The sequence below is a fragment of the Pseudochaenichthys georgianus genome, chromosome 6, assembly GCF_902827115.2.
Source record: "Pseudochaenichthys georgianus chromosome 6, fPseGeo1.2, whole genome shotgun sequence".
Taxonomy (NCBI): domain Eukaryota; kingdom Metazoa; phylum Chordata; class Actinopteri; order Perciformes; family Channichthyidae; genus Pseudochaenichthys; species Pseudochaenichthys georgianus.
Window position 1 is genome coordinate 32,601,835 of NC_047508.1, and position 26,744 is coordinate 32,628,578.

The 26,744-nt window shown below is 40.5% G+C and overlaps 1 protein-coding gene across 2 annotated transcripts; it reads right to left on the reverse strand.

Annotated features, from left to right (window-relative positions):
* Positions 1-629: 629 nt before the first annotated feature.
* Positions 630-25,321, reverse strand: LOC117448094 (LHFPL tetraspan subfamily member 3 protein-like). Of its 2 annotated transcripts, XM_034085210.2 has the most exons (4): positions 24,249-25,321; positions 4,615-4,851; positions 2,711-2,740; positions 1,955-2,082 (listed from the first exon to the last, which is right to left on the reverse strand). In XM_034085210.2, exons 1-3 carry the CDS (start codon positions 24,673-24,675, stop codon positions 2,724-2,726), a joined length of 681 nt encoding a protein of 226 aa, XP_033941101.1. In that variant the 5' UTR covers positions 24,676-25,321; the 3' UTR covers positions 1,955-2,082; positions 2,711-2,723. The 2 variants fall into 2 exon arrangements, with proteins under 2 accessions (XP_033941100.1, XP_033941101.1); XM_034085209.1 differs by lacking the exon at positions 2,711-2,740 and having other exon boundaries at positions 630-2,048.
* Between the last annotated feature and the right edge of the window lie 1,423 nt (positions 25,322-26,744).

Genomic DNA, 26,744 nt, shown 5'->3' on the forward strand with positions numbered 1-26,744 from the left:
ACTTAGAAGGTATTTGTTCTTGAAACCATTTTATTTTTTAACACAAATACTTTGTTGTCATTATCTCCTACAAGTAACTTATTTATGTCCTGCTATGTGTTCTACAGCTTCTTAAACAAAGTCATTTTAGTTGGTGATGCATTATTGCATAATTTCTCATCTTGCAAAGTCATCATTATTTTTAAATGTCCAACTTATTCTGACTTTTGGTTCATAGTGTCAAACCGGTCGTACTCGGAACACACAGGATCCTACATTTCCCAAAATGCAAGTTGATCAATCCACAGAGGACTTTACTTAAAGGGGAGTCGGGACCTATCATGTAAAATGCACTTTTGTATGTCTTTTTTTAAAGCTTTCTACCCCAAATCAGCACTTTTAAAACAGGAAGAGAAATAGAGGGATATGAGGCATGGGTGATCTGTTTGGTATTTTGAGCAAAACAATTCATAGACATGTTTTTTATATTTTTTATATATCTGACACCTATATAGGCTACTATTGCCTAAAAATAGCATGATAGGTGCACTTTAAGTTTATCACAGGCTGAGTTGTACTTAACTTTATTACTACTATAATAATCATTTGGAAACATCACTTTTGTCAAATAAAGACACACAACAGAGATGTACAGTGAAAACCTTTATTAAGTGTTCATAATTCATATATTCTTAAAGGAATCTCTTTACTGGTTCTAGATTAACCTCCTCCATATTTGCTAATTTCTTGGTATCTATAGAATATTTATTTACACAGAAAAATATCCACAGGTGACGCTGGGACAGCCTTACTTATCCATAACCACCACATTTCACTCCTCAGGCACACCAGTCACTATACATTATACTCCAACTCCATCATGTTACCCTGTATGTCCCAACAAAACAAAGCGAGTAAAAGGGGAGTTAAAGAGAGAAAAACCGAAAGAGGGAGCTGGAGACAACGACAGAGACACACACATTTAGCTACACGACAGAACAATTGTGTGTGTGAGGCTGGCATATTGGTTCTTTAGGCCAACTATAATAGCACATTCACACCAACACTCACATGTGCATGCACTCACTCAAACTCACTCACATACAAACAAACATACCTTCCATACATAGACACACACATACAGAAGCACACTCACACAGCGGCTATGAGTCCTGCAGCACACAGTCCTTATAGCCCCATCACAGTGTAGATACCAGAGACTATAAAATATCAGATTTCTTCTCAAACTGAAGCGCTGTGCAAATTTAGCTAGCAGGGCATTGAATGGATTTAGTTAAAATTCCTAGAACATCTTTAATATTCACTGTACATACTTTTAAATACAAGTTTTTTTCTCTTTTAGATGATAATATTCTTATACAAAATATCTTAAATATTTTTTTTCTTCCATTAAATGAAGTAGAACAATGGGGTGTATGAGCAAAAAAGAAACTTCAATCTTTCATTGTCAAACTTTACATATGAAACACAATAGATTTACATCAACTCGATAATATCTGAAAATGAGCAGTTTCTTTTTTTTCTCACAAATAAAACATGACACACATTCTGACGGTGGTACACACGGCTAAGTGTTAAAATAGTTTAATACTTGTAATTACAGAGTTTTTCAATGTTTTTCGTCAAATGTACTGTATGTGCGTTGAGCTGTGTTTGTGCATATGAGTGTGGTGGCTTGTGTGTCTGTGTGTGTGTGTCTGTGCTCGTACTGCAGGTGTACAATGTCAACCCTGTGCCTTCTCAGGTAGGTAATGGGAAGTCTGTATACTTCTCGGTAGAATAACAGTCTCTGCCCCTGCCATGGTCTATGCAATGTTGTGCAAGGGTGAGGTCTGTAGACACATTGGGGTAGAAGTGCATCGGGCTCCATCTAAGTGCTGGGGACGATTCGGGGACGGCAAGCAAAATGGATGGACTTTGAGGGTAGGGTACACTGGGTATTTGGCAGGTTGATGTGAAAGGCAGGCTGGCTGGTTCCACAGAATTCCTCTCCTCCACAGAACTGGATGGCCTCTCTCCGCTAAGCTGATGTTGAGGGTTGACGGGTACTTCATGAAAACAGACACATGGAAATTCAGGGACCTGAGGGAAAGAGAAATATTTTATTTTTTGCAAAAATGCATTTATTTCCTTGAGTGCTTTGTTCTTTACTTGAGTTTTTCTTTTTCATACTACTTTAAATGCCTGCTACATTTCATTGAAATGGGAACTATTGTTTTTTCTAAACTCAAATCTTATTATATTGGTCAAAAAGGCAATTTGCTTAGTACATTTTCCTGAAAATACTCTTTTAATTGAGCAGAAATATGTATGTAGCAAATGTAAGAATAATGTAATTAGTAGTTTTACTTGAGTAGATGATGTGATTATTCCTCTACCACTGATATAAATGTAGTTGTACTTCTATTTGAGTATTGAGTATATTTCAGAGTAAAATATTGCCATTACATTTACTTGAAACTGACGATACACTGTGGTATTTTATTAAAGTATCTGAGTACTTGTTTTACTGTCTGTTGAAGGGGGCTACAGGAGTAAAAGAGTGATGAAGAGTGTCAATTATACAATTAATTGACACTTTACTGGGAATGTGGACACACATCTCATGGTAATCAAATATAAAAGAACATTGATGATGATGGCCGACATAAGGTCATTGACTGATCGATGGACATATCTAAAGATGTTCATTATGTTAGACCTTACTTACCTTAAGATTTTGGTTAGGCATTGCCTCCCTCTGCAAAAACATAAACACAGAGTAAAAGATAAAAGTGCTAACACGGTTCTCAAGGTCGGGCTATATTAGACTCCCTTGTTCACATCCTTCCCGATGACTGGTTGGGTGTATTGCACACAAACACCAGTAGATGGCACCAGGGATGAGCTGAAGTGTATTTAACTGTAGTAAAAATATTCATAATAATAGATTTCCCAGAGCCCTAAACCAAGGAATGGTTAATCAATGAAGCAGAGAGGCTTTTTATTGACTAGTTAAGTTATCAATCTTAGCATTCAGAGTTTCACCTTTTAGATCTTCATCTTGTTTTATTCTCTCAAATTTGTCATTTGAATATATCATATATAAAATATAGATTGCATTTAGCTCCTGTGAGATGTGGTTGTATTACTATGTAGAGAATTGTACCAGCTGCATGCACAGATGGTTTGACAATTTAACTAAAATGATGAAACATTTTTGCTTCTCTTATAAGAAAGTGAAATTTCAAGCACCTTCCGCCCCTTTCAAGTATTGTCATATTTTCATTTTTTCTTCTTCATTCTTCTTCTTTCTCACTTTAGTTTGATGGGTTGTTGGTTGCCCATGCCTGCCTGGTTCTATTTCAATCTACATGGCATGAACAAACTAATCCCATTTCCCTCTGGGAGACATACCTGGATCCGGGCCTTTTCACAGTACCTCAGACCTGTGATAGTAATGCAGACATTGCATATTCATGGGCACACACCTATAGGCCAGGCCATTTCCATGATTAAATCATGAAAATGGGTGGGATATTAAGATATTCCAGCTGTCTTTGGATCTTAGTAGCGAGCACATACAGTATGTGACTTGAAATATAGGTATAACATTTCAAATTAACCTTAAAGGATGTTAAAACCCCTTCACTAGCAGAACACCAGTAAAGCGGTTTGTTACCTTAGTTTGGATGCCGTCCGCTTGAATCCTCTCAGCCTTGACCAAATATACATTGTTTGACAGCAGATTTCCCTGTGAATCTCTGTGTAAATGCATTTAATATTACAATATTTCACTAAGAGATGTTAATTTAGCAAAAGAGCAAACAAATTGGAATGGTAAAACATGTCAAATTAGTTGGGAGAAAAAAAAGTTTTTCATTTATTGCATATATGGTTGCAAAACAGTGCTTCTTTTCAATGCCTCAATATTAGTGCACATAGTTGTCTTTTGATTTATTTTAGTGTAATTAACACTTTATTCAAAAGTTATCTCATGTAGCCACTTTTTCCAAATAAATGTATAGCTTTCTACATTTAGTTTACTTTTTATAAAGGCTGCATCAAAACTTGACTTCCAGTGGATAAATAAAAGAGTGCACAATTCAGCTTAGCAAGGTTGAAAGTCACATGGTGTGTGTTAGATGAGAATACTATTCTTAAAGGTTTATAATTGACTTTAAGTGTATGCTTTTTGCCAGCCCACTATTGCAGAAATTACAATAGTGCACTTTTAGGGCAAGTTGTCTTGTGGCCAGCCAAAACAAACTTAATACACATAAGTGACTCTAAGATGTAAACCATTATGCAAGCTACAAAAATAATAATTGGAAATTCACTGTAATCTGTTTCTAGATGCATGTTTTTTGTATGCGATAATTGTGTAGAGATATTTATTATTTCGAAAAATAGATTTGGTGTGGAAGGTAGCCTTATGATGAAAGAAGCTGTCCTACACCATATATGAATCACTTTAGGTTCACATGATGGCAAGTATAGCAGACTTGTTGAAGACATTAAATCCCAACATGTTCTGAGCCTGGCTTTGAATTCCAGCACAGTGGCCAAGAGTACATTTCCGAAAAGAGACCAATAAAATATCACATATTGTCAGATTAGATAGTATATTCTCACCCTTGCTCTCAGCCAGCAGCTCTTCTGACATGAGTCCGTCCTGCCGGTTCCCGAGGACGAAGGCCAGGAAGGAGAGGATGAGAGCGTCCAGGATGCCCATGATGGCCAAGATGTAGGCCCAGCGCACTGAGCAGGCTCCCAGGCTGTATTTGTCCGTCTGCTCCCCGCACATCTTCCGCACCTCGTCACTGTCCCAACCATCAGGATAGATGATACAGCCCAGCACCAGACAGACACCTAGTGAGAGGAGGGAGTAGGAACAAAAGGTATCCACAGGAAAAAGATGAGTTTGGGGAGGGGAGTGCAGTGTAATAAATGAGGTCAGAGATAATGACATTTTGTGAGGGAAATGAGAAAAAATGAAGAAGAAGAATGATCATTTCAACTGCTTTTAAAATCTCTACCCAAATGTTCTCCTCTCTGGAGGTTTCGCTGTGTTTGTATTGCACTTATCACATTGATTGTCATTGACTCCCTTAGGTAGAGATTAGTCACTAGACACAATGTGGAAAAGCAGTAAAAACATCAGTAAACAACCACAGCCACACAATAACAGCAAGAATATTTGAGTGTCGTCACTGTTCCGATTACATCAAATGTCCTGAAAAAGGCCTTGGATTTCATCACATTCACATAGTTTGCTTGTTTTGTTACAAAACGTCCTGCCTGCCTCTCTCCTTGGATTTGTATTAGATTTAACTGGCTGCTCCTCATTCTTAGTCTTTGCCCAAAGGCTAAAACCTCTTTCATCTTTAGTTTGAAAGAAATTCTTCTCTGAGGTGATGCTGCGGCAGAGCAGTATACGGAAAAGAAAAAAAGAGTGCCCATGCAGTGGTGCCGCCTTTCTCTCTCCCTCTTTAGATTTTTAACTAAGCTCCTCATTCTCACTTTTTGCCCAAGGGGAAAAATCTCTCTCATCTTCAATTTGGATTAGGTTCTCCTTTGAGGTGATGTTGCAGAAGAACAGCAGAGGACCTGGAAAAAGCAGCTGACTGCACAATTACCCGGAGTGTATAGCACATTAATAATAAAACACACTCCCTACTTCTGATCCACAACTCCTCCCTATAATCTTTCTCCCTGTACACTACATGATTGTGTTCCAGGCTTTTGAACATTATTTTGTGACTTCAATGAGTTTGCTACACTCCTAATCTGCATTTTAAGGACCTGCATGCTGCTTTCACTTTGATGCCTTTAAACAGAAGTGTATGTTTATATAACGTATGGATCATTTTCCTTATGTATCTTCTCTCTACAACCAAAATAGAAATCAATATGCTCTTTACTCTCTTCTTATGTGCATACAGGCTGCTCACACGTACACATTAAAACACTCACGCTGCAGTTTGTTACAGTAAGGCCGCAGTCTATAACAGTGCCCAAAGATATCAGTGGGTGTTGAGAGATGTTACAGTGAGAAATAGAGTGAAAAAACAGAGCGCTATATGCTGCAGAATCACTGCATACCTAACATAGCAGAGCATATCAACTCCTCTTCTACCTTCCCCCCCCCATGGCTCTGTCATAACAAATTCATATTCACGCCGAGGTTCAGAGAGCAAGGACTTTTATTCAGGCTCAGATGGACGAATGGTGGAGTACTGCAGTGACCTATTTCAAACATTTCTATGCCATTTGGCAGGGGAAACATTAGTTTACATTGCAATGTGAGCAAACATGTGATAAAGCAACACACATTTGATTTGGTGATGTTAGTGTTGTCAGGTTGTGATAAGGCTAGCATCACAGCCTGTCAAACGTCATCGAGAGTCTATTACATGATTCAGTTCCTGAGTGAGTCACTGAGGCATAGATGTACAGTGTCGCCGGTGACTGGGTCCACTTGTGTCCTATCGCTAACAAGTCTCCACTGACCGTTTATAAGAGTGTGTCTACAGAGAGCAGGTCCTGACGTGGCAAAGCGTTTAAAAAATTGCAGCAGTGTTGTTGAACAAATCCAACTTGAGTTATGTTTTTCTGAAAGTGGCTCAAGGCAAAAGCAGAATGTCTTCAGTCCCAGCACATAACAGAGACAGTCCTCACCAGTGTCTTCATGGTTGGTTCAGCCTTACAAGATTTTTGAAAGTTGACGCAACATATCTGCCTTTCTCTGTCCTTGATTGAACACCAAATTATCTACAACCCAAAAAGTGTTTAAAGTCCACCGTCCATAGCTTGTAGCAATAACAAAAGTAGCTTGCTCCCTCAGAATTTTTTTTAAGGAGTGGTTTGCACTGAATTGTTGGGTTTATTTTTATAGCAGAGAGGACCCTAACATGTTCAGACTGGGTTGGATGGAAAGTGATGAAATCAGATAAAACAATAGAAACTGTATTAGAAATATAACATGATAATAGAACTGACTTTGACCTTTGCTCTTTTAAAGGCAACTGTCCATCTTTAGATGGCGCTGAAAGCTGAGTCATCAGTCAGCTGCCATGTTATCAGTCTGAGCCGAAGGGGAAGCTGTCTTTCAGTGGGGGTTTGAGAAATGGTCAATCATGGATAGTGGTACATAAATCATGTTTTCAACTTTGAACAATGAGATCCACCCAAGCCCGCAGGAAGTGCGCCGGAGTCTGATGAGAATATTCGTGCTGGTCAAACGGCGGTACTACACTTCCTTTAGGTTGCTGGGCCCGGAAACACTTTTTCCCATTGACTTAAATGGGGAAAGAGTGGTCTGTAACTCGTTGGATAATTTTTTTTAAACTAAATAAACTACCCAGTATGAACGTTTGTATAGCCCTTATTAAAAACATTCGTTCCTCAAGTAGTACAAATGTGCTAATAACGTTATTCTGAGAGTTATTTCCCTCGGCATTATGAACGCGCATCTAACCCACGGGACCGCGCCGCCCGGCACGTTCATGTTACGTGTTCAGCACTACATGCGTTTATCTTTACCCATGGATGCACAATAACAACGGACCATATCGCCTTACTGCCAGCCCACGGAGCTGTAATAATGGATATATTGCACATGTTTTCTGTAATTCATCATTTGTAAAATATTATACTACATGGGCTGTATGATGTAAATCTTGTACCGTAAATGTTGTATTAAATAAAGTTAATATTACCGACGTAGATTAACGTTCCTGTAGCTTCTTATTGCACTTGCAATTGTTTTAGTTACTTGTGGGCTACTTAACATGAATAATCACAGTTACTATTCTTTTACTCCATCATATTTCAAAAAGAAATAGGCTATTGTTATTTTAACTCCACCACAGTAATCCATCATCAGCTTTACTTTTTAGATAAAGTTTTAACTCACAATTGATCATAACAGGCTTCATTTTTATATATTACCAAGTGGTTTCATGTACAACCCACACAAGTATCATGCTAAATGAAGCTATTAAATGAAGCTCTGTTGCTTGGTTATCACTAGATCCTGATGTCAGCGTAATATAAAAGTACATAACGATTGATGTGTATAACTTAGCATAATTTACTAGCTAGCTGCTAACTGCCGCCTCGTTAATATAAATCCAGTACCATGCTGTCATGAACGCGCGGTGCTGTTAGGTGTACGCAAATTCACGTGCTTAATGTGAACGAGCCTTTTGGGTGGCGTGGTTAAAGTTGCGCATGCTCTATGAGTGCATATACGGGTACTTATCAGGCATGCCGGGTAATCTGTGACGTTTCGCTCTCTCAAAAGTTGGGCCATTTTGTCATCATGCGCTGAGCAACTCTCATAGGAATGAATGAGGCCCCGCCACCCACGCTGTATCCAGTTCTTATTATACATGGATCCACCATGCTTCTACTGTAGCCTACTAACTGCATGAATGCTTTGCATAGTATGGGTGTTTATGTAACAGCGTAACAGAGGGAGTGCCACGGTGTACAGCTTTTGATATTATGTAAGTCAATACATGTTTCTCCCTCCCTCATGATGCATTTACTACAAAGGTAACAAAAGCTTTTCTAGATCCTTCTGGGTGTCTCCTGTACGCCATCATGAATATTACATCAGGAGGAGATAGAGGAGGCACACACACATCTCTGGAGAAGGTGAGAGAGAAGGGTGCAGGAAAAATACGAATAAAATATATGTGATGAACGCTGAAAGCATCAAGGTGCAGATACTAAAAGAGAACAAAAAAAAGATGTCATAGTTCTGGATGCCATACAAAAGATCTACCCCATGATCCCAACAGAGGGAGCCACATATGCTGCTCCTGCTTCCAGAAACAGCTTGTGGGTAGGGGAGGAGACCATGTCCCATCAAAACACTAACGCTAAGACTGGAGTCTTCTAATCCAAAACCACACACACAATCTTGCATGCCCGCTCCAGCACCCATTCACGTAACGAGGAGATTACCTTTTTCACACTTAGGCAAGCATTACAAAAATAAAAATGATGTATTGCAATTTTCTTGGAAAAGCAGCATATGTACTTAAACTCATTTAAACATTTTAAAATACTTCATGCATGCATATACATTTACGGGTAATAGTTTTTGATAATATATCAGATATGATCTGGGGCATTACGTTCAATTAACAGTACTTCTATGATGTTTAGGAAAAGTAGACAACATGGATGCCAAATGCAGATCAATACTAATGTTTACTTTAAGGAATGCCAAAATGGGGACTTGAATTTAAGTTTTGGGTAATAGAAACCCCATTATCTCATTATCTGTTGGCATCAGCTGGCGTCACCCCCTCTCCACTGGAGCAGAGCTTCATGCTGCAGTGATAAAAGGTAGCAGCAGAAATAGCAGCACACCTGACAGAATGCAGCTGTCAGTCGGGGTGGAGACGAGATATTAACTGACTACATTATCCTACTCTTTCCGCTTTGCCCTTCTCTCTGTCAAGCTGGAGAGCAGCAGACAGGCTCGGAGAGAGGAGAGACAGATCATTATGGACGGGCGAGGCAGAGAGAGAGGAGAGGGGGTGAGAGACAGCCCCCTTGTAGGGTGCCATGCTCCAGCCCTGTGTGGCCGCCAGCAAGTACCCAGCACCTCACGTCATAAGCACTGCTACCATATGCTGGAGCCCCATGGCGGAGCTATTCTCAGCGTCTACTCCTTTTTGTGTTTTCCTCAAACTATCAGTAAGTCACTTTTTCTGTGAGGGGAGACCTGGACTGTGAAATGAGTGTTGGCTCATCACAGCTTATGTAAGAGACGATAGGTAGGGCAGATTAAGTGTGAACAGCTCGACAGGGGAGTGTGAGGGCAGACCAGCAGATGGTTCAGAGCCCTATGATGGCACTACATTTGTCAGAAGCACATGGGCTCTTTTTCCACAAAGAGACAACTAAATCCCATTGATACTAAAATAATCCCATTGCCGCCTATACAAAAAAGTGTGGCATTTGCAAGAAGTGACTAGAGACCAAAGCAGACCATTTTGTTTGTTATTTGCAGAAAAAAAACAAAAAACAGTTACTGCATAGGATTTCATCTGCCTCCATAGCATCTGGTTATTGTTTTCACTATAACTCTGTGAATGCAGTCACATGTCTGAGTGTGTTGTCAGTGTTTCAGTATGTCATTGATTTCACTGGGTGGCAGATCCAACACTTGCACATCTGCAGTACATTTAAGCAGCCATGAAAAGGGATTCACATTTTTTAACTCCCACAGTCCGCATTTTCTTCTCCATAACTGTGACATACTAAATTATGCATACACACATCCCAAACGGCAATCTCACACTGCATATGGATCCAGTTGTATCACACACACAAACACAGACAGTCATACTGGTAAACATGCCCCTCTTTGTGTAAATGATACACTGCAGCTGAACATCATTTGTCACTTCTCATAGTGACACATCTTGGCGCTGGTGAGTGTGTGAACTGTCAGCCTCTTTGGCGCATGAGACCGAGGCAGTGGCATTTAAGGTAAAAGTCAGCTCAAAAAACAAATCAGCACAGACGCTCAGGGAACAGCTTTGAGTGTTTATCCCAGTAGGGTGTCTTTATGAATATGCATAAGTAAGTTTGCTTTAATGTTTCACTCCTACAGGTGAAATGGTGACCTGAATGAGGCGCACTCTTACTAGTTTAGTTCAAAGGGTTCTTTGTGCACTGCAGTCTTTTATGTATCTGTAATGAGATAGTTACATCCACAAAGAACAAAATAGCAGCTTGTGATTGTTATTCGTTGGGTAGTAGTGTGATCCATAACCCCTAAAGACATGATTTATCTGCGTTGCTTTTACCAGCATTGTGACTGCTCAGGCCTGGTGTGACTGTGTTTGGATGAGTCAGATTGCTTAGACTAGCACTTAGTGGGATAGAAATGGGATCGTAAAGTAGCCTAAAGATTCGAGGATCAATGGTTGACGTCAATGGCATATTACATTCTGCTAAGTTTCCTCCAAGCACTTGAATGCACCAATAATATTAAATGTTAGAACATATGTTAAGCTCATTCCCGCCTTATAGTATTATTCAATGTTTTTGGGAAAGAGTAAATCAAGCTAATCACACTCTTTTTCTTAGATGATACTAACTTTATGGGAAAGTTTTCTAAAACTGTTCACTATGCCTAGGAAAAGGGCTGGCAATAGCATCAAGCATGCTTGTTTTTGTAGTAAACAACTGAAATATACAAATTACCAAAATAAAAAAGCTTAAAAAGACACTATTTATAAGAATTTTTGTTTTGTCTGCAATTTGGATAATTTTGTCAGGTGATAAATGACGTGTTGTCTGGGATTAAGTATGACGAGTGTGTCGGAATAGAAAAGGACATTGGTTCATAATTCAAGCCTGCAGTCTGAATTGATCTCGCTCTGCAATCCTTATGTGTTAACCCTCAACATGCTACACATAGGCTACATAGGCTCTGCAGTTATTTCTGGTATTCTTCTGTTTGCACTTGTAGGCTATGTATTATGTAGGCTTCCATAAGAGTGGATTTTTCTGGTCTGTGATTGGTCTTCCTCATATCATTCTCATCGCCAAATAAAGAAAATATGGTTCTTGCCACACTTCGGTGAGCTTTATGCAGTCAAATGATGAGGGTGTAGTATGAGTGACTAGTCCCGACTCTAATGAAGTGTGGTCTGCATCAACCCCCTCTTCCTCAAGCTGGACCATCGTGACTGCTCTCTGGCTCTGAAAGATGAGATGGCTCAAGACTTTGACAGTAATATGCCGTAATTGCATCAAGATAAATGAGGCAGTTAAGAGTGTATAATCTATATAGTGGGACTAAATGGAGTGAGAAATGTGTTGCCACTTAAGCCTATTTCTTGCCTGAGCTTTATGGGGTCAAAAGAGAGACAAAGAAAGAGGATTATAAATGTGGGCATGTCACAGAAACAGTCTTACCTTGTAGGTGTTATAATACAGTCAGTTTTATGGCTTTAAGTGCTAAAATAATAATAGTAAAACGTATATGGAGTGAGAGTTTCACACAAAATACACCAAAGATAAAGATTTGTTTAGACAGCCGGCTGGACACAAGTTCTCCAAAAAAATTATTTCCAAAGTGTCAGAATACAGTGGAAAGTAGAGCTAATTCAACTTTTAAAACAAACTCTTACTGTAACTGTCTCCCCAGGAAGATAAGAAGCAAGCTGGTTGAGATGAGCTGTCTGCAGTCCAACTCTATTTCTATCTCAGTTGCTGGCAAAACTTGATGGTTGCTGGAGGGGAGTAAGAAGCTTCTAGGCATCCTCTTTATCCCACTCTGTCAAAAATATTTCGCAATTTTCTGCACAACAAGCACAAAATGCCAACAACCAACTTATCAATTAAGTTAAAAAGATAAGAAGGAGCAAGAAATGAATCTTAATCTAATCATGTATGCCCTGTAATAGAATATGTCTTGGAAAATGTTTCCACATGAACATATTGCAGTGACTTCTCCACAGGGAATACAACTCAAGAAGAACAAGAGCTTTAGATATGTAACTAACATGAACTGATAAAGACAATTCTCTTTGTAACACAAGAGGGTACAATATTGTTCAAACTGATGATTTACTCAAGGGTACAAAATAATAAATAAAAGTTCAATGTAATGCCATTGAATAGCAATCATTAGTCTAAACAGTAAGTGATGTTAGCATAAGTAGCATTAGCCTAATATAACCAAAAATAACCGAAACTTGAAAGAAAATATTGCCTTCAAAGTCAGTAGTAATCACGAAGTTAAAAATAAATAGAGAATATCGTCTTTAAAGTTTAGCTAACCCAGCTGGTGTTAGCAAGCTAACATTAGCTTTGTCAGTTAGCTTAATTGTCAACATTATAGCTAGTTGAAAGTTAGTATATGTATCTGATAAACACAAAAAATGCGCTCTTCTTCTTTCCTCTCTTTTGCGTTGTCTCTGTCGTCTTTAAAACACTTTTTTGAATTAAATCCTGTGGCCTAATGGTGCATTTCCAGACAGTGTGTGTGCTCTGACTCTTAATGTCCACACAGAACATCCGGTTAGATGTTGTCTCTTGATAAAACATTGATTAAAGTTGGCCTCAGAAAGGAGAACAGGTGAAGCAGGACATGTATCGGAAGGACACAGTGTGCTTTGAAATTATCCAGTGTCTACACTTAAGTGCTCTTAGGTTGACACAAGAGTGAGACATGTGCCTCTTTAATGAATGTAGCACTTCAGGTTAAAGCAGAGGTGTTGATGCGGAGGAGGAAGAGGAGGAGTATTGAGGGAAGAGTACAGCTTAAACCGCAGTGAGCAGGCCGGGGTGGAGGGCTTAGGTAACAGGTCCAGATGCAGCCTGTACCTAGAGGATAAAGATTGGCAAGGGCAATGGGGATCAAAAGAGACCTTTTGAATTCTCTATGAACATACTGACTTGGCCCACGGTTCAGCGGTGATGCAACAAACAGCCTCTGCTTCAGCAGGGCTCTCTCAGTACACAGTTTACTCACAATTCACTGAGCAACAACCAATGATTATTGAATTACCTTTTACAGCTAATGGCCACAAAAATGAAATTCTATTTAAAATGCACAATTCCATTAATACTCCCTCCAGCCACTACTTTCCAACATAAGAGTGCTAGCTTTACTTAAGCACAAACTACTAGCTGACATAAAGTAATCTATTGTTGTTTTATATGTCTTGCATATTCCGTTTTCAAAAATGATTATTAGTTTAATTTGTAAGGGTTAAGGATGATTAAGCCCCTGTCAATGACATAATATTATCATATTAATTGATCATTATTATTCATGTGTAATAATTATGAATGTTAATGTTGTAGTGGGATAAGATGGTTCAATTGATAACAGCATGTGGTGTTTTATAAAATGAGGAATTAAAAATGCATTTCCCTCTGAAATGCATAAAGTAAAATCAATCATCAACTACTTCATTATTCTACAAACGCCATAAACAAATATATGCATTACTGGCATTACAATACGGAAAGTTTTTATTTTCATGGGTCACAGTGACCTTGCACCCCCCCTCCCTCCCCATGTGGAATACATCAGCCTCCTCCTCACCCTGAGCTCCACTCTGAGATCACAGGGATTAGTTCAAATCTATAGTCCGCACCCTGCAGGGCTACAGGGACACGAAACACAGGGGGGTCATGCTGATGCCTCGACTGGCCTTTACAGTTCGAATTCCACAGCGCTACAGACTTACAAAGTGCAGGCTAATTAATCAGCATGGATTTGTTTGGTTTGATGTCCAAAAACAGGATCTCAGGGTGCTTAAATTAAAAACAAACGGTTCTGGCTACACAAATAAGCATAACATTAGCAAAAGTGGCAAACAGCAGCAAGACCTCCCTGTGAATCTCTAACTGTGCTAAAGAGACTTAGCCATGGTATGTAATTACTGGAAGGAAACACATGTACAGTACATGCATATCAATGAGTGTGTGTATGAAGGTGTGTATCCATCATCCATCCTCTCCTCCTGCTGTCCAGCAGCTGCAGGGCTGTGAGCTGCATGGATGATGTTTCCCCAAAGCCTCCCACCGGCTATAATTAGATGGTTCTACTAGCTGTGTATGTTTCTAATTACTAATATTCTTGAAGGCTGTTAATGCACAGTTAATTTGAAACAGATTTACTGTGAACTAAAGATGTGAGGAAATTTGACAAGAAAGCAAGATGAATAGTTCTTCATTGTCAGTGCCAAGAGAGGTTAAAAGACAGATAAACATGTAGGCAGAAAAGAGAGCAAAGGAGTCACAGAGATGAGTTAGTACTCTATAGATCATTCCTGTATCACCCTTTGATGTCAAGCAGCTTTCTGTGAACGTGTGTTGATTAGTGCACCTGGCAGAGTTTCACATCCAGTTGAATTGATTGAACAAATGTTGTGGGTCAGCACATTCAGCTAAAAAAGAAAACGTGAGAATACCGATCGGCTCTAAAGTCATACAGAATAAGTTGTCATCACTTCTCTACCAGCTGCCTGCCAGTCATGTAAAACTAGAAGAGCACCATGAAACCTATTTCATTGATATAACTCTTATGTTGTTTTCTTATGTTGACATTCTTATGTTTTTGTTATTTGGCGTCACTGGCCTGCTGGGTATCTGACTTGATGTGCTGCAGAGAGACATAACCCCTCGCTCTAAGTCTGTGTCTAGCTGCAGCATCACGAGTGACTGGAAACATTAGACTGTTTCTAACATGATGAAGCCCACCGGCAGCCCCCAAACTGTCAGACTGCTGCAAAATAACAAAAAAGGTCAGAGGTAAAATTAACCTCCTGTCGTTGTCTGCAGCTTGTATTCTCCAGTTAAACATTTATGAATGTTTTCGGAGACTGCATTTCCATACACATTCAGAATACACTGATTGTAGAGAGGGGAGGTGCACTTATGAAGTTACTTTGACAGGCCACATGTACATTATTAATCAGATGTGGTGTGTTATCTGGAATTGGTACATGTAGGCCCTTCAAATGGTAAAATCTCTACATTATTTAAAAAATATATTGAAAATAATATTGCAGTTTGAGAGTGTCACTGGTTTATTGCTCACATTGTCCGTCCACTTAACATTAGTCCCGTCACACTGCTTTCCAAAGTTATGAATATCATCAATGTTTATCCAGCAGCTTTAAATAATGTTAATGGATATGGGTTGGCATTTTGTAACAACTTTCCTGGACTGCATTAAAATGATCCATCAAAGTACTTCACAAGGTCAAACCAAATTGAGTGGAACTATAATGAATGCAAATAATTTAGCGGCATTTATGGAGCGGTTCAAGTGAAATCTTTGGGGTAAACACAGTTGAGTTACTGCTTTGAATCATTGCTTTGCTTAAGTAAGTGAGCTCAATGCAGTACGGATGCTGAAGGTCATTTAAGTAGGAATGATGAAAGAAAGCTGCAGAAGTTAGTGGAAGATGAAAAAGCTCTTGCGTGCTGAAATTAATACATATCTTTTTTGAACAAGCATTTTATTGTTTACTTCTTACGGATATAAGCAATTATTAACAAAGTTCAACAGCATCAAATTAAAGTCAGCTCTGCTGTGCATCTTAATAGAAATGTGTTTAATTTATATGCTAATTTTTGCTTTAAAATATTGTTGTTTGGGAACTTGAGGAAGTTCTAATTCACCAAAGGTGCATATGGACAAAGAAGTTAATCAAGCCACGGGCCAGATGGTCGTCTTTTAGCATGCAGACGAATGATGTGCATCTATTGTGTTTCACAAATGTTATAGTATGAGATATACAAACACAGGAAGCAAAGCAAAAGTAGCAGACCCCGCCTTTACCTCGGTCGAGCCCTCCTCTGCTTTTTAAGGCCTGCTGGGTATCCAGACTAGTGCTCATTTGCAGCATTAGCTGTGAGAGCGGGGCACACAGGGGCTGCCGCAGTGGAGAGTGCAGCTCTGTGACGCTGCTCTCCTGCCGCACTCCAACACTTTCCACCTCTCCATTCAACTAGGCTTTAATGCTCCTTTCAGAACAAGCCTCTCAATAGAGCTAATGGACTATGGGAGTGAAAGCCTGGCGCAGAAAAACACACATAATGCTACATGGAGGGAAGGAATGAGGTGACCCAGTATGTGTTCTCTGGTATCTGATTTTTCTTTTTGTCTTCCAACCTCATACTACTCTCCTTGGCTATCTCTCACTTCTCTTTTCTCTGTATTATCATCTCTGTGTACACCTTTATCTTCCTGCTGTCCTTCTCGCTGCTGTCAGGCAATAGAAGATTATGTTGTATTGATTCAACTTGTTTGATCTTTATCCATCTTCAGCCAGAGAAGGTTTTAAACTTCAGGCTTTATTTGCTGTGGCAGCATACTGGTACAAACACTAATATGCATGTAAAATAATATATTTTATAATATACATACAATGGAAAGGATACATTGTGTAATCTTCTCTCTTTAACTTCAAAAATATGGACATCCTTGCTTACATCCTACAGTACATTTTATCATCATGTGAATCAATGTGACTCTGTACATATATCCACATATATCATTGTTATTATTATTATTATTATTATTATTATTATTATTATTATTATTATTATTATAAATACCTACTATTATTATTTATTACATTACAGATTTTATTTGTATACTCCTGGAAATAATTACTGCACTTGATTCCTTATTCCTTTATTCCTTATTCCTAAGTATATATGCTGCGTGTATTTGTTGTCTTATGTTGTGATGTTTTTGTTTTTGTTTTGATGGCACCCTTGAAAGGGAGAAGCATTTATTATTATTTCATTGTACATGTATAATGACATTAAACGATTATATTCTATTCTATTGATTGAAAAAACATTTTTATTTTGAAATTATTATTTGTTTAGGTCAGAGTGCGTTTATTGGAAACGCACAGACGAGAGGTGGAGATAGAGGGGATGATGTGCAGCATCTGGGCCACCTGGGGCCTATACTGCGAACCTGGTTCAACCTAACCTGGATATGTTTGAGTTAGCCGGTTGGCTTAATCCAAAACATACGCGCTCTCGCTAAACTGTACTACGACGCTGGTTATCAAGTGGATCGCTCAAGCCAGCCGTGTCCTATCTAGTTAGGTGCGCGTTCACATGAAAGGGGTGGTATTTGGAGCATTCGACCAATCACAAACATGGAGTAGCATACTGACAGCGCAGCGTCATACTTCCTGAATGAAAAGTGAACTTTAAAGAGCCTGTGACACCATCCCAACAACTGTTGTGCAATGAAATATTGGGCTACTAGTAATCTCGAACCGTCAGTTTAAAAAAGAAAAAGCGATACCGTTTCGTTAAATATCAATAATTTCGAACATCGCGGGGAAATTCCTTCACTCATTTTGAAGTTTTGGGGGAAGCCGGAAGTGACGTCAATGCGGGAACGCTTCGAGAGCCAAACACGGACAAAGTGTGTTGTGTCATGCGTAGAAATGGTGAATTACTGAGTTTAGGCACGTTAAGAACGTTTTAATGAAGTTGACTACAGTATATTCATATTTGTCAGTGCTTTCATGTCAATTCGGCGACATAAACATAAATGATCGTGGTGAAGATGATGATTACATTAGGATTAAAAATCGGGAGTGAGAGCTGCTGAATTTCCTCCCGTCGGATGTGATATAAAAACAAATCGATTATTTTTGTGGTTATAAACTCAAGTGGATGAAACTACATTTATTAGTGCTTTCATGTCAATTCGGCGAACATATGATACATTAAATGATGAGTGAGGATGATTTGTTTGAGCCGGTCTGCATTTACTGATGAGAAAACAAACCGATGCTTTTTGTAGTTGTAGTACACCAACGTGGATTAAACGTGTGGTTTTTTACCACAATGTTGGGGAAATTAATGGATAAAATGCACGGATTATTATTATTATTCCCACTCCGATCGGGACACTAGGTCCACCGTTTCCCCGCAGCGAGGCTCCCCCCGTTGACAGTTTACGTGGGCTGGGTGCAGTGGCGGACTGGCCATCGGGACGAATCCCGATGGGCCGGTACCGAAGTGGGCCGGTCGGATAAGTCACTAGCACATCCCCCATAGGCGGCGCGTGAGGCTCAGGTTTGAGAAGGCTAAATAACTTATTTTACCTGACGCTGTCCGCCTCCGGCGTCTATAGAAAAGAGATCCACTCAGTGTGCGGAGTTTAAATCTCTCAAGTCATATTACAGGATAAAGGAAATACAGTTTAAACTGCCGTATGCAGAGAAGACGCCGACGTGTCGCACTTATCATTCATATTACATCATCAATGAGATCATCGATCATATAATATCATAATATATCATATATTTCCTTATCTGAGTCAGCTTCTCCAGCCTCATCTGGCCGTGCAACACTCACAGTGTCACAGACTGTATGCAGAAGTATTATTTAACACATTATGTTGACGAAACACTCGAGACAAATGTAATTAAAGTCAGATCCACTCGTGTCTTAGACGTGAACGCGCTCTCAGCTGGAGAGAGAAACCCTGGCTTGATTTACCGAGTTGATAACCAGCGTCGTAGGACCGCTTAGCGAGATCTCGTTTGTTAGTTTGTTGTTAGTTTGTTTGTTACTCAAACATATCCAGGGTCTGTTGAACTGGCTTCGTAGTACAGGGCACAGGTGGCTAGCAGCGCTAATGTCAAAGACACAGACATTATATATTATATTTGTATTTTACATCCCCCGCTCCCCCCGTTGACAATTTACTAGCGGTACCGAAGTGGGCCGGTCGAGAGTCCCGGGATGATTTTTAGTCCCAGTCCACCACTGGCTACATGACCATATGATCGCCCATATTGACGCACCTCATTCCTAAACTTCTAACAGATACAACATAAACCGATCCTTCAGCCTCATATGAGATCTCAGACACGTTCAACATTAACCTGTCATCGCTGTCTGAGCTTGCTGCTGTGTGCGCCGTCGTGCGTTTACATCTGACTGTATATATATAAAGGTTTACATGCAGATGCTGGGATCCTGGACGTGCAGCTGGAGCGCTGTGCCCGCAATGACGTCACCCATCATTTGGCGGGACTTGAAGAATCCGCGAGAAGATCCAGAAAATTGTCAACATTGAAGGCAGATTAATGGTTATCAAAGTACAAATATTCAGTTCAGTAACGGTTTTCAAGGGGACAATATGTACTCAAATTGATGGGTTTGGATGATGGGGGAAAACCGTGTCACAGGCTCTTTAATACTAGTCAAAAATGAAGAAGTTAAACTTTAAACATCCATGACTTAAACACTTTATCCAGGATAAAAGCCACATAGCTGCACCTGCAAGGTGAATACAGCTGGTAACAGAACAAGTGTTTGAATGCGTACATTAACAGGTTTATGATATCACTGCCCCGTCTAAAACACGATCTGACTTCAATTACATTTGTCTCGAGTGTTTCGTCAACTTAATGTGTTGCTTAAAATAATACTTCTGCATACAGTATGTGACACTGTGAGTGTTGCACGGCCAGATACGGCTCAGCTGACTCAGATAATAAAATATATGATACATTATGAAGTGATATGCCGCGGACTGTACTTAATGTAGGCTACTCTGATCCGGTTACTTATGTTGTGGCCGATATTTAAGTAAGCTTTCTTAACGCTAATGTTATAATAGTCAGATTGCTCTGAAGATGGGAGGTGATATTCTATTAATGTTCACGTTCACACAGTCGGTGATTTTTGCCGGCCGTCTTTCCTGCGACGGCAGCTTTTCTGTATTTCCTTTCTCCTGTAATATGACTTGATCGCTTTAAACTCCGCACACTGAGCTCTGATTGGTCAGCAGGCGGTGCTTTCACTGAGTTGAGCTCTTAGCCTGCAACCTAACCTGGGGGGTATACTGCGAAGCAGGATTTTCGCTTAGCCGGCTAAATTCAGGGAAAACTCCGGCTTTCCGGTCCTACGAAGCTGGTTCTCTTTTTAGCAAGCTAGATCTCCATGGTAATATATGCTAAGCAGCTAACCTGGTCGGGACCAGGTTAGGTTGCAGGCTAAGAGCTCAACTCAGTGAAAGCACCGCCTGCTGACCAATCAGAGCTCAGTGTGCGGAGTTTAAAGCGATCAAGTCATATTACAGGAGAAAGGAAATACAGAAAAGCTGCCGTCGCAGGAAAGACGGCCGGCAAAAATCACCGACTGTGTGAACGTGAACATTAATAGAATATCACCTCCCATCTTCAGAGAAATCTGACTATTATAACATTAGCGTTAAGAAAGCTTACTTAAATATCGGCCACAACATAAGTAACCGGATCAGAGTACATTAAGTACAGTCCGCGGCATATCACTTCATAATGTATCATATCTCTCCTTATCTGAGTCAGCTGAGCCGTATCTGGCCGTGCAACACTCACAGTGTCACATACTGTATGCAGAAGTATTATTTTAAGCAACACATAAGTTGACGAAACACTCGAGACAAATGTAATTGAAGTCAGATCGTGTTTTAGACGGGGCAGTGATATCATAAACCTGTTAATGTACGCATTCAAACACTTGTTCTGTTACCAGCTGTATTCACCTTGCAGGTGCAGCTCAGTGGCTTTGATCCTGGATAAAGTGTTTAAGTCATGGATGTTTAAAGTTTAACTTCTTCATTTTTGACTAGTATTAAAGTTCACTTTTCATTCAGGAAGTATGACGCTGCGCTGTCAGTGCGCTTCTCCATGTTTGTGATTGGTCGAATGCTCCAAATACCACCCCTTTCATGTGAACGCACACCTAACTAGATAGGACACGGCTGGCTTGAGCGATCCACTTGATAACCAGCGTCGTAGTACAGTTTAGCGAGAGCGCGTATGTTTTGGATTAAGCCAACCGGCTAACTCAAACATATCCAGGTTAGGTTGAACCAGGTTCGCAGTATAGGCCCCTGGTCCCGACCAGGTTAGCTGCTTAGCATATATTACCATGGAGATCTAGCCTGCTAAAAAGAGAACCAGCTTCGGATGACCGGAAAGCCGGAGTTTTCCCTGAATTTAGCCGGCTAAGCGAAAATCCTGCTTCGTAGTATACCCCCCAGCTCTTACTGTTGAGCTATCCAGTGGCCCTTTTTGGACAATTTTGATTATTGTTTAAGTCATGTTTATCAAAATTGCCCAATATTATCTAGCCATATTTTTGAACTATGCAAATGTGCGCTAGTGCGCATTCTGAAAAAGCCACTATTAAATACGTAATAAATAAACTACAAAGCATTGGATGTTTCTGAATGCAATTTAGTTTTGCTTATGAATTCTGAAGCAAACCTTTTATATCAGGAAACAAACAAAACATCTACACAACCAAGAATGACGCAAGAGGCCAAAATAGAAGAAAAAAACACATCCGGCCTATACGTAAATTCGGTCTTTTTAAATCAGTCTGTTTCTTTCCAAATAGGCCACCGTCAGTCTGACTCTGCACATGTGTTGACTTTACAAAGCTTCCACCTTGCCCATTCACAAGTATGACTCATATATGTTTGAAAGGAAACAGACTCTAGAAAAAGGATAGCAACCGTACAGTACATACGGAGGAACAAACGTTGACTTAATTAGGATTGACCTCATAGTGTTCTTAGTTAATTGGCATACTGAAAAAAACTGCAGTTACAGGACAGAACATATGAGTGAGGTCACAATGAGCAGGTGTTACAAGTCGAGTTGCACAGGAGGGTGTTTGGTGTGGCGGTAACAGAAAGAGATACAGTGAAGGAGCATGTGCATCTTACTGTGCTCGGCTCTGCAGAAAATAAAACATGCTTGCATCTGCATGCCATGGACTTGAGCAGATGCAAAGACAGAAATAGCTTTTGTGAGGTAAAAGAAGGATACAAGTCCATCTAGGGCAGCATGGACGAAGGAGCATTTCAGCCCTCATCTTTGGCTGTGGTAGACATTTTGAGAGTTGCAACGCGTCCTGGCTCATCAAATATTCAGTATTTTTTAACATTCCTGGAGATGGTTGGAGAGTGTGTGTGCCTGCTCTCACTGCCTGATTCACTAGAGAGGAGCTCTATGCTGCAGCGTACATTTGTTATGTGTTTCTGAGTGTTTATACACAACATTCTGACCTCAGCCCAAGGGGATTTGTGAAAGATGCTGCTGAGAGTGTCTTACACTTATCACTTAAATTACGTATGGCCAGCACACGCAGTATGACCTTGAATTTGAGTTACCATGTCTGAATAGGCCTTTTACTAAATGAGGCATGGTACCGCTTTATGAAGTCTCAATAAGCCCAATAAGGTTGAAGGAAGTGAATAGTGGATAAAGGAAAAGGGAGCAGCGAAGAGTTATTCTCTTTTGCTTGCACACACATTTTGGCCATTAATAATGTCATCATATTGATCATTTGTACTTCTGATTCAAAACATTAGCTGACAGTAGAGGGCCTTTCACAGATGCCAGTTGGCCACCTGTCTTCACAGGGCTTGTAATTGAAGGCAGCGTGATTTAACCTTCAGCTATGCATAATGAAGTTTGACAGCAGCTTCCTCATTAGGCATCCCTGTGCCAGCTTGCCGTGGTCAGGGTCTCTTCTCTTGGCTTTCTCTTTCATCTCTTAGCTACAGAAGCACACAGCCCGACGGTCTCCTCATTAAAGAGGCTTATTGCATTAATTCAGCCCAACATAGCACACGGAGCTGGAGCTGTTCCAAATAATCTCCCCTCATTTGTGTTTGTTGCGAACAGAAAATCGGCAGCTTTGAACTGCTGGGTTCAGCTGAGCAGGCTGGTGTTCTGTAACGTTTGGTCTCCTTTCAGATGATGGAGGCCTCCACACTGGATCACATTAGCCCACAGTAACAGTGACAGCATGCTGCCAGCAGCTGAACCAATGACCTCATCTAAACACTCAACACCCCTAACTTTAACACACACACACACACACACACACACACACACACACACACACACACACACACACACACACACACACATGCACGCACCTGATGGCTGAGGATTGACTCTGAGTCTTACAAAGAACTGTTGATTGCAATTAGTTGCATAGTAGCCTTACCTCTTTGTGTAATTGCTGATATACCAGCCTTATCATGCAATTAAGGGCATGTGTTCTGTGGTCATTCATTCTCAGTTACATTTGCAAATTCATCATCTGTTACAGTCTGTTTTAATCCGTTTTTTAATATAGCAATAGGACTACATTCTCCATTCACACTAAGCAATATCCTTTTTAGCAATAGAACAATTAATTTCACTAATTAGCTATCACAATTTAAATGACAGGATTTAAAACAAATAATGCACCCATCAAGTTTCTTAATTGCATGACAATCTTTTCATCACAGGACAGGGTATCTGCCAGTACAGTGATACCAATTCAGATAGGAGGCTATTTATTTATATTTTGTTAATCAAATACCTGATTTGATTACATGGGATTGGTACAGCTTCTTAAAATCATGTTTTTAGTTGCTAATGGTGTGTTTATACCAGCATAAATATGTTCAATGCATTTTAATAAGTTGAGAAACTCTTCATGTGACTACACCTGAATCTAATGTCATAATATCCCAAGAAACCCATTCAGCACCATGGACAGCACTGCCAGTTCAGCAGTATTGACTCCAGGAGAGATTTATTCTGATCTTTACTTTGGCCCTGACAATTCAACTGATCAATACAATTCAAATCTAGTTCAAGGGTAAGATAACAAGTTCCTTTCCGGCACCCCAACCCCCACTGTAGGTAGTGGTACTGAAAGACCCTTACCTGATAATGCCTGCATCCAACCGCAGATCTTGTAGACGGTGGAGGTTCCGAGGAGGAAGAAGAGGCTGAAGCACGCGATGCAGGTGACTATCAGCATCATGGACATACCGATGAAGAAGGAAGCGGCCTTGAACGCAGTGGAGGGGATAGCAGCGAACTCGGTGAAGCTACCCTCGCAGACCACGTCTCTGGAGATACCGTCTCCGACGCAAAAGTGAAACAGGCCGAAGTAGCCGGCCTGCGGCGTATCCACGCCATCTCCAACCCAGTACGGCTGAGAGAAGATGATCACGTTAACAATGCCGAACAGGATGGTGAAGATGGCCCATAGGAGTCCGATGACACTGGAGTTGCGGACATAGTTGGTCTGGTACAGTTTCGCAGCGTCTGCAGACGGTAGCATTGATGCGGCAGATCCTGGTATCATTTTATGCAATCCCGAAAATTAAATGAAGGTTGCGAGCACGACGCAAGGATTTTAACATTAATCGCACTTCCCGTTTTACACAATCATACCCCAAAAAACAGCGAGAGCACGCGAATAATATATGCCTGTGCAACACAGCAACATCTGTCAGATCAACTCATGACGTCTCATCTTCGTCCGCTGAACGAGAGGGGAGCTAGAGCAGAGAGCCTGGATATCACGGATAAATTGGATCAAATCAAATACTACAGCAGCACAAACGGGCTCATTTCCTCTTGCTCCGTCTATACGTGATAAGTGCACATCCCTGCCGCACCGTGCCGCTCACTGATGCCCTTGGAAAACCTCAAAAAAACCTCCCGAGTGAAAGAGAAATGTATTATTCACGCCGAGCGCGGATTCACAATGCGAGATGTGCAAATAAAAATAGCACCAACCGTGTTCTATGATGCCTCTGAATGAGGTTTAATCCGATAACACATTAAATAGTACTTACAATTGAACGCAGCCAACCATTAAAACCATTCACAAAATACCAAGGCCCCCTTCACGATCGTTAAACGGGATTTATTCTCCGGTTTATGACAGCATCACCGGGCTGACAGGGATGCTAGGAGCCGGGGAGGGAGGGGCGCTGACGGAACAGACGCAGAGCCGTGATGTACGTGTCTGTTCCGCGTAACACACCTCCCGGGTACCGCTGCGTCAACAGCCACAGAACTGACGAAATATGTCAAAAATGCAGAAGAATAGGGGATAGAATAATGTCGAATCAAGTGGTGTTTTGTTTTTTACTCGGGTTAATGTGTGGCGAGTCGTCCCTGCAGTGATACCTGCCGTGTGGAGGCGAGGCTTCATGGAGGAGGTTATGTAACACATGAAGCTGCACATGGTGGCCTGAATAAGCACATGCTGAATACAAAGCATAGCAAAATGAGCAGTGGATTTTTAAGCAAATCAAAGCATAGTGTGCTGTCTTTACCACAGTTTATATAACAAATACTATTAGTTATTTATACTCCCCTTTTCTACCAATTAACACAGAAAGGCAACATACTCATCTTACATCTAATTGTCATGCAGCAGGACAAGAAAAGCAGAGACTGGGCACACAGAAATATTACCTCTCATTATATGAGGAGCAATAAAGGTTAATCTTTTATCTCACTTATAGCACATTACAACCAACGTCTATGTCCCCTCAAAGCACACCATCAAAGCAATGTGTGAAGCCAGTGTTGTGTAACTGAACAACAGCTTTTTTACCTTTTGCTTAAATTGGTCTTAGACATTTTCAACTTCAAATGATGACTTTAATGAGTTTAATTTATTGGTTAAATGCATTAAATCGCTATTTTGCATCACCTTGCAGGATAATCATGATTACTTCCTGCCAGGGGCGCCGTAAAGGGACGAACAGTTAGGACGATTCTAAGGGCCCGTGACTGACAGGGGCTCAAACTATTTTAGCAACACATCCTCACTCCCAGGTCGGCCTATGTTGACGTTATGTCAAGTCCCCTGCCGGCTTTTTCCAACGCAAGGGGGGGGGGCCTTAGCGTCCATTTTCAACGCAAGGGGGGGGGCCTTAGCGTCCATTTTCAACGCAAGGGGGGGGGGCCTTAGCGTCCATTTTCAGCTTTCCGGGATGTCCATGTGCTTCTATGGACGCTCATGGAAGCACGGCATTCATTTGTGTCGACTGCCCTTAAAGGCAATGTGAGCGTCCATTCTCATTGGATAGCGGAGAATTGTACACCCGGAAGTAAATATTCCCCTTACTGACGATTGATTTTACAGTGATATCTGCACTACTCATCGACTAAAAAACACCAGATTATCCTTGTTAATTACACAACATTGATTGGTTTAAATTGTGTGCAATGCTTTTGTATTTTTCCCCTTCGATTCGGAGAAACAAATCTTTTTTCGGAGTAAATGATGGCAGAAGACACTACACTACCCAGAATCCCCAGCTATCATTTCTCCCTGCAGAAAAAGAAAACATGGCCGAACTTCGTTTTATTCTGGGTGTAAAATGCCTATTTTAAAGTTAGTTTGGCTATTAA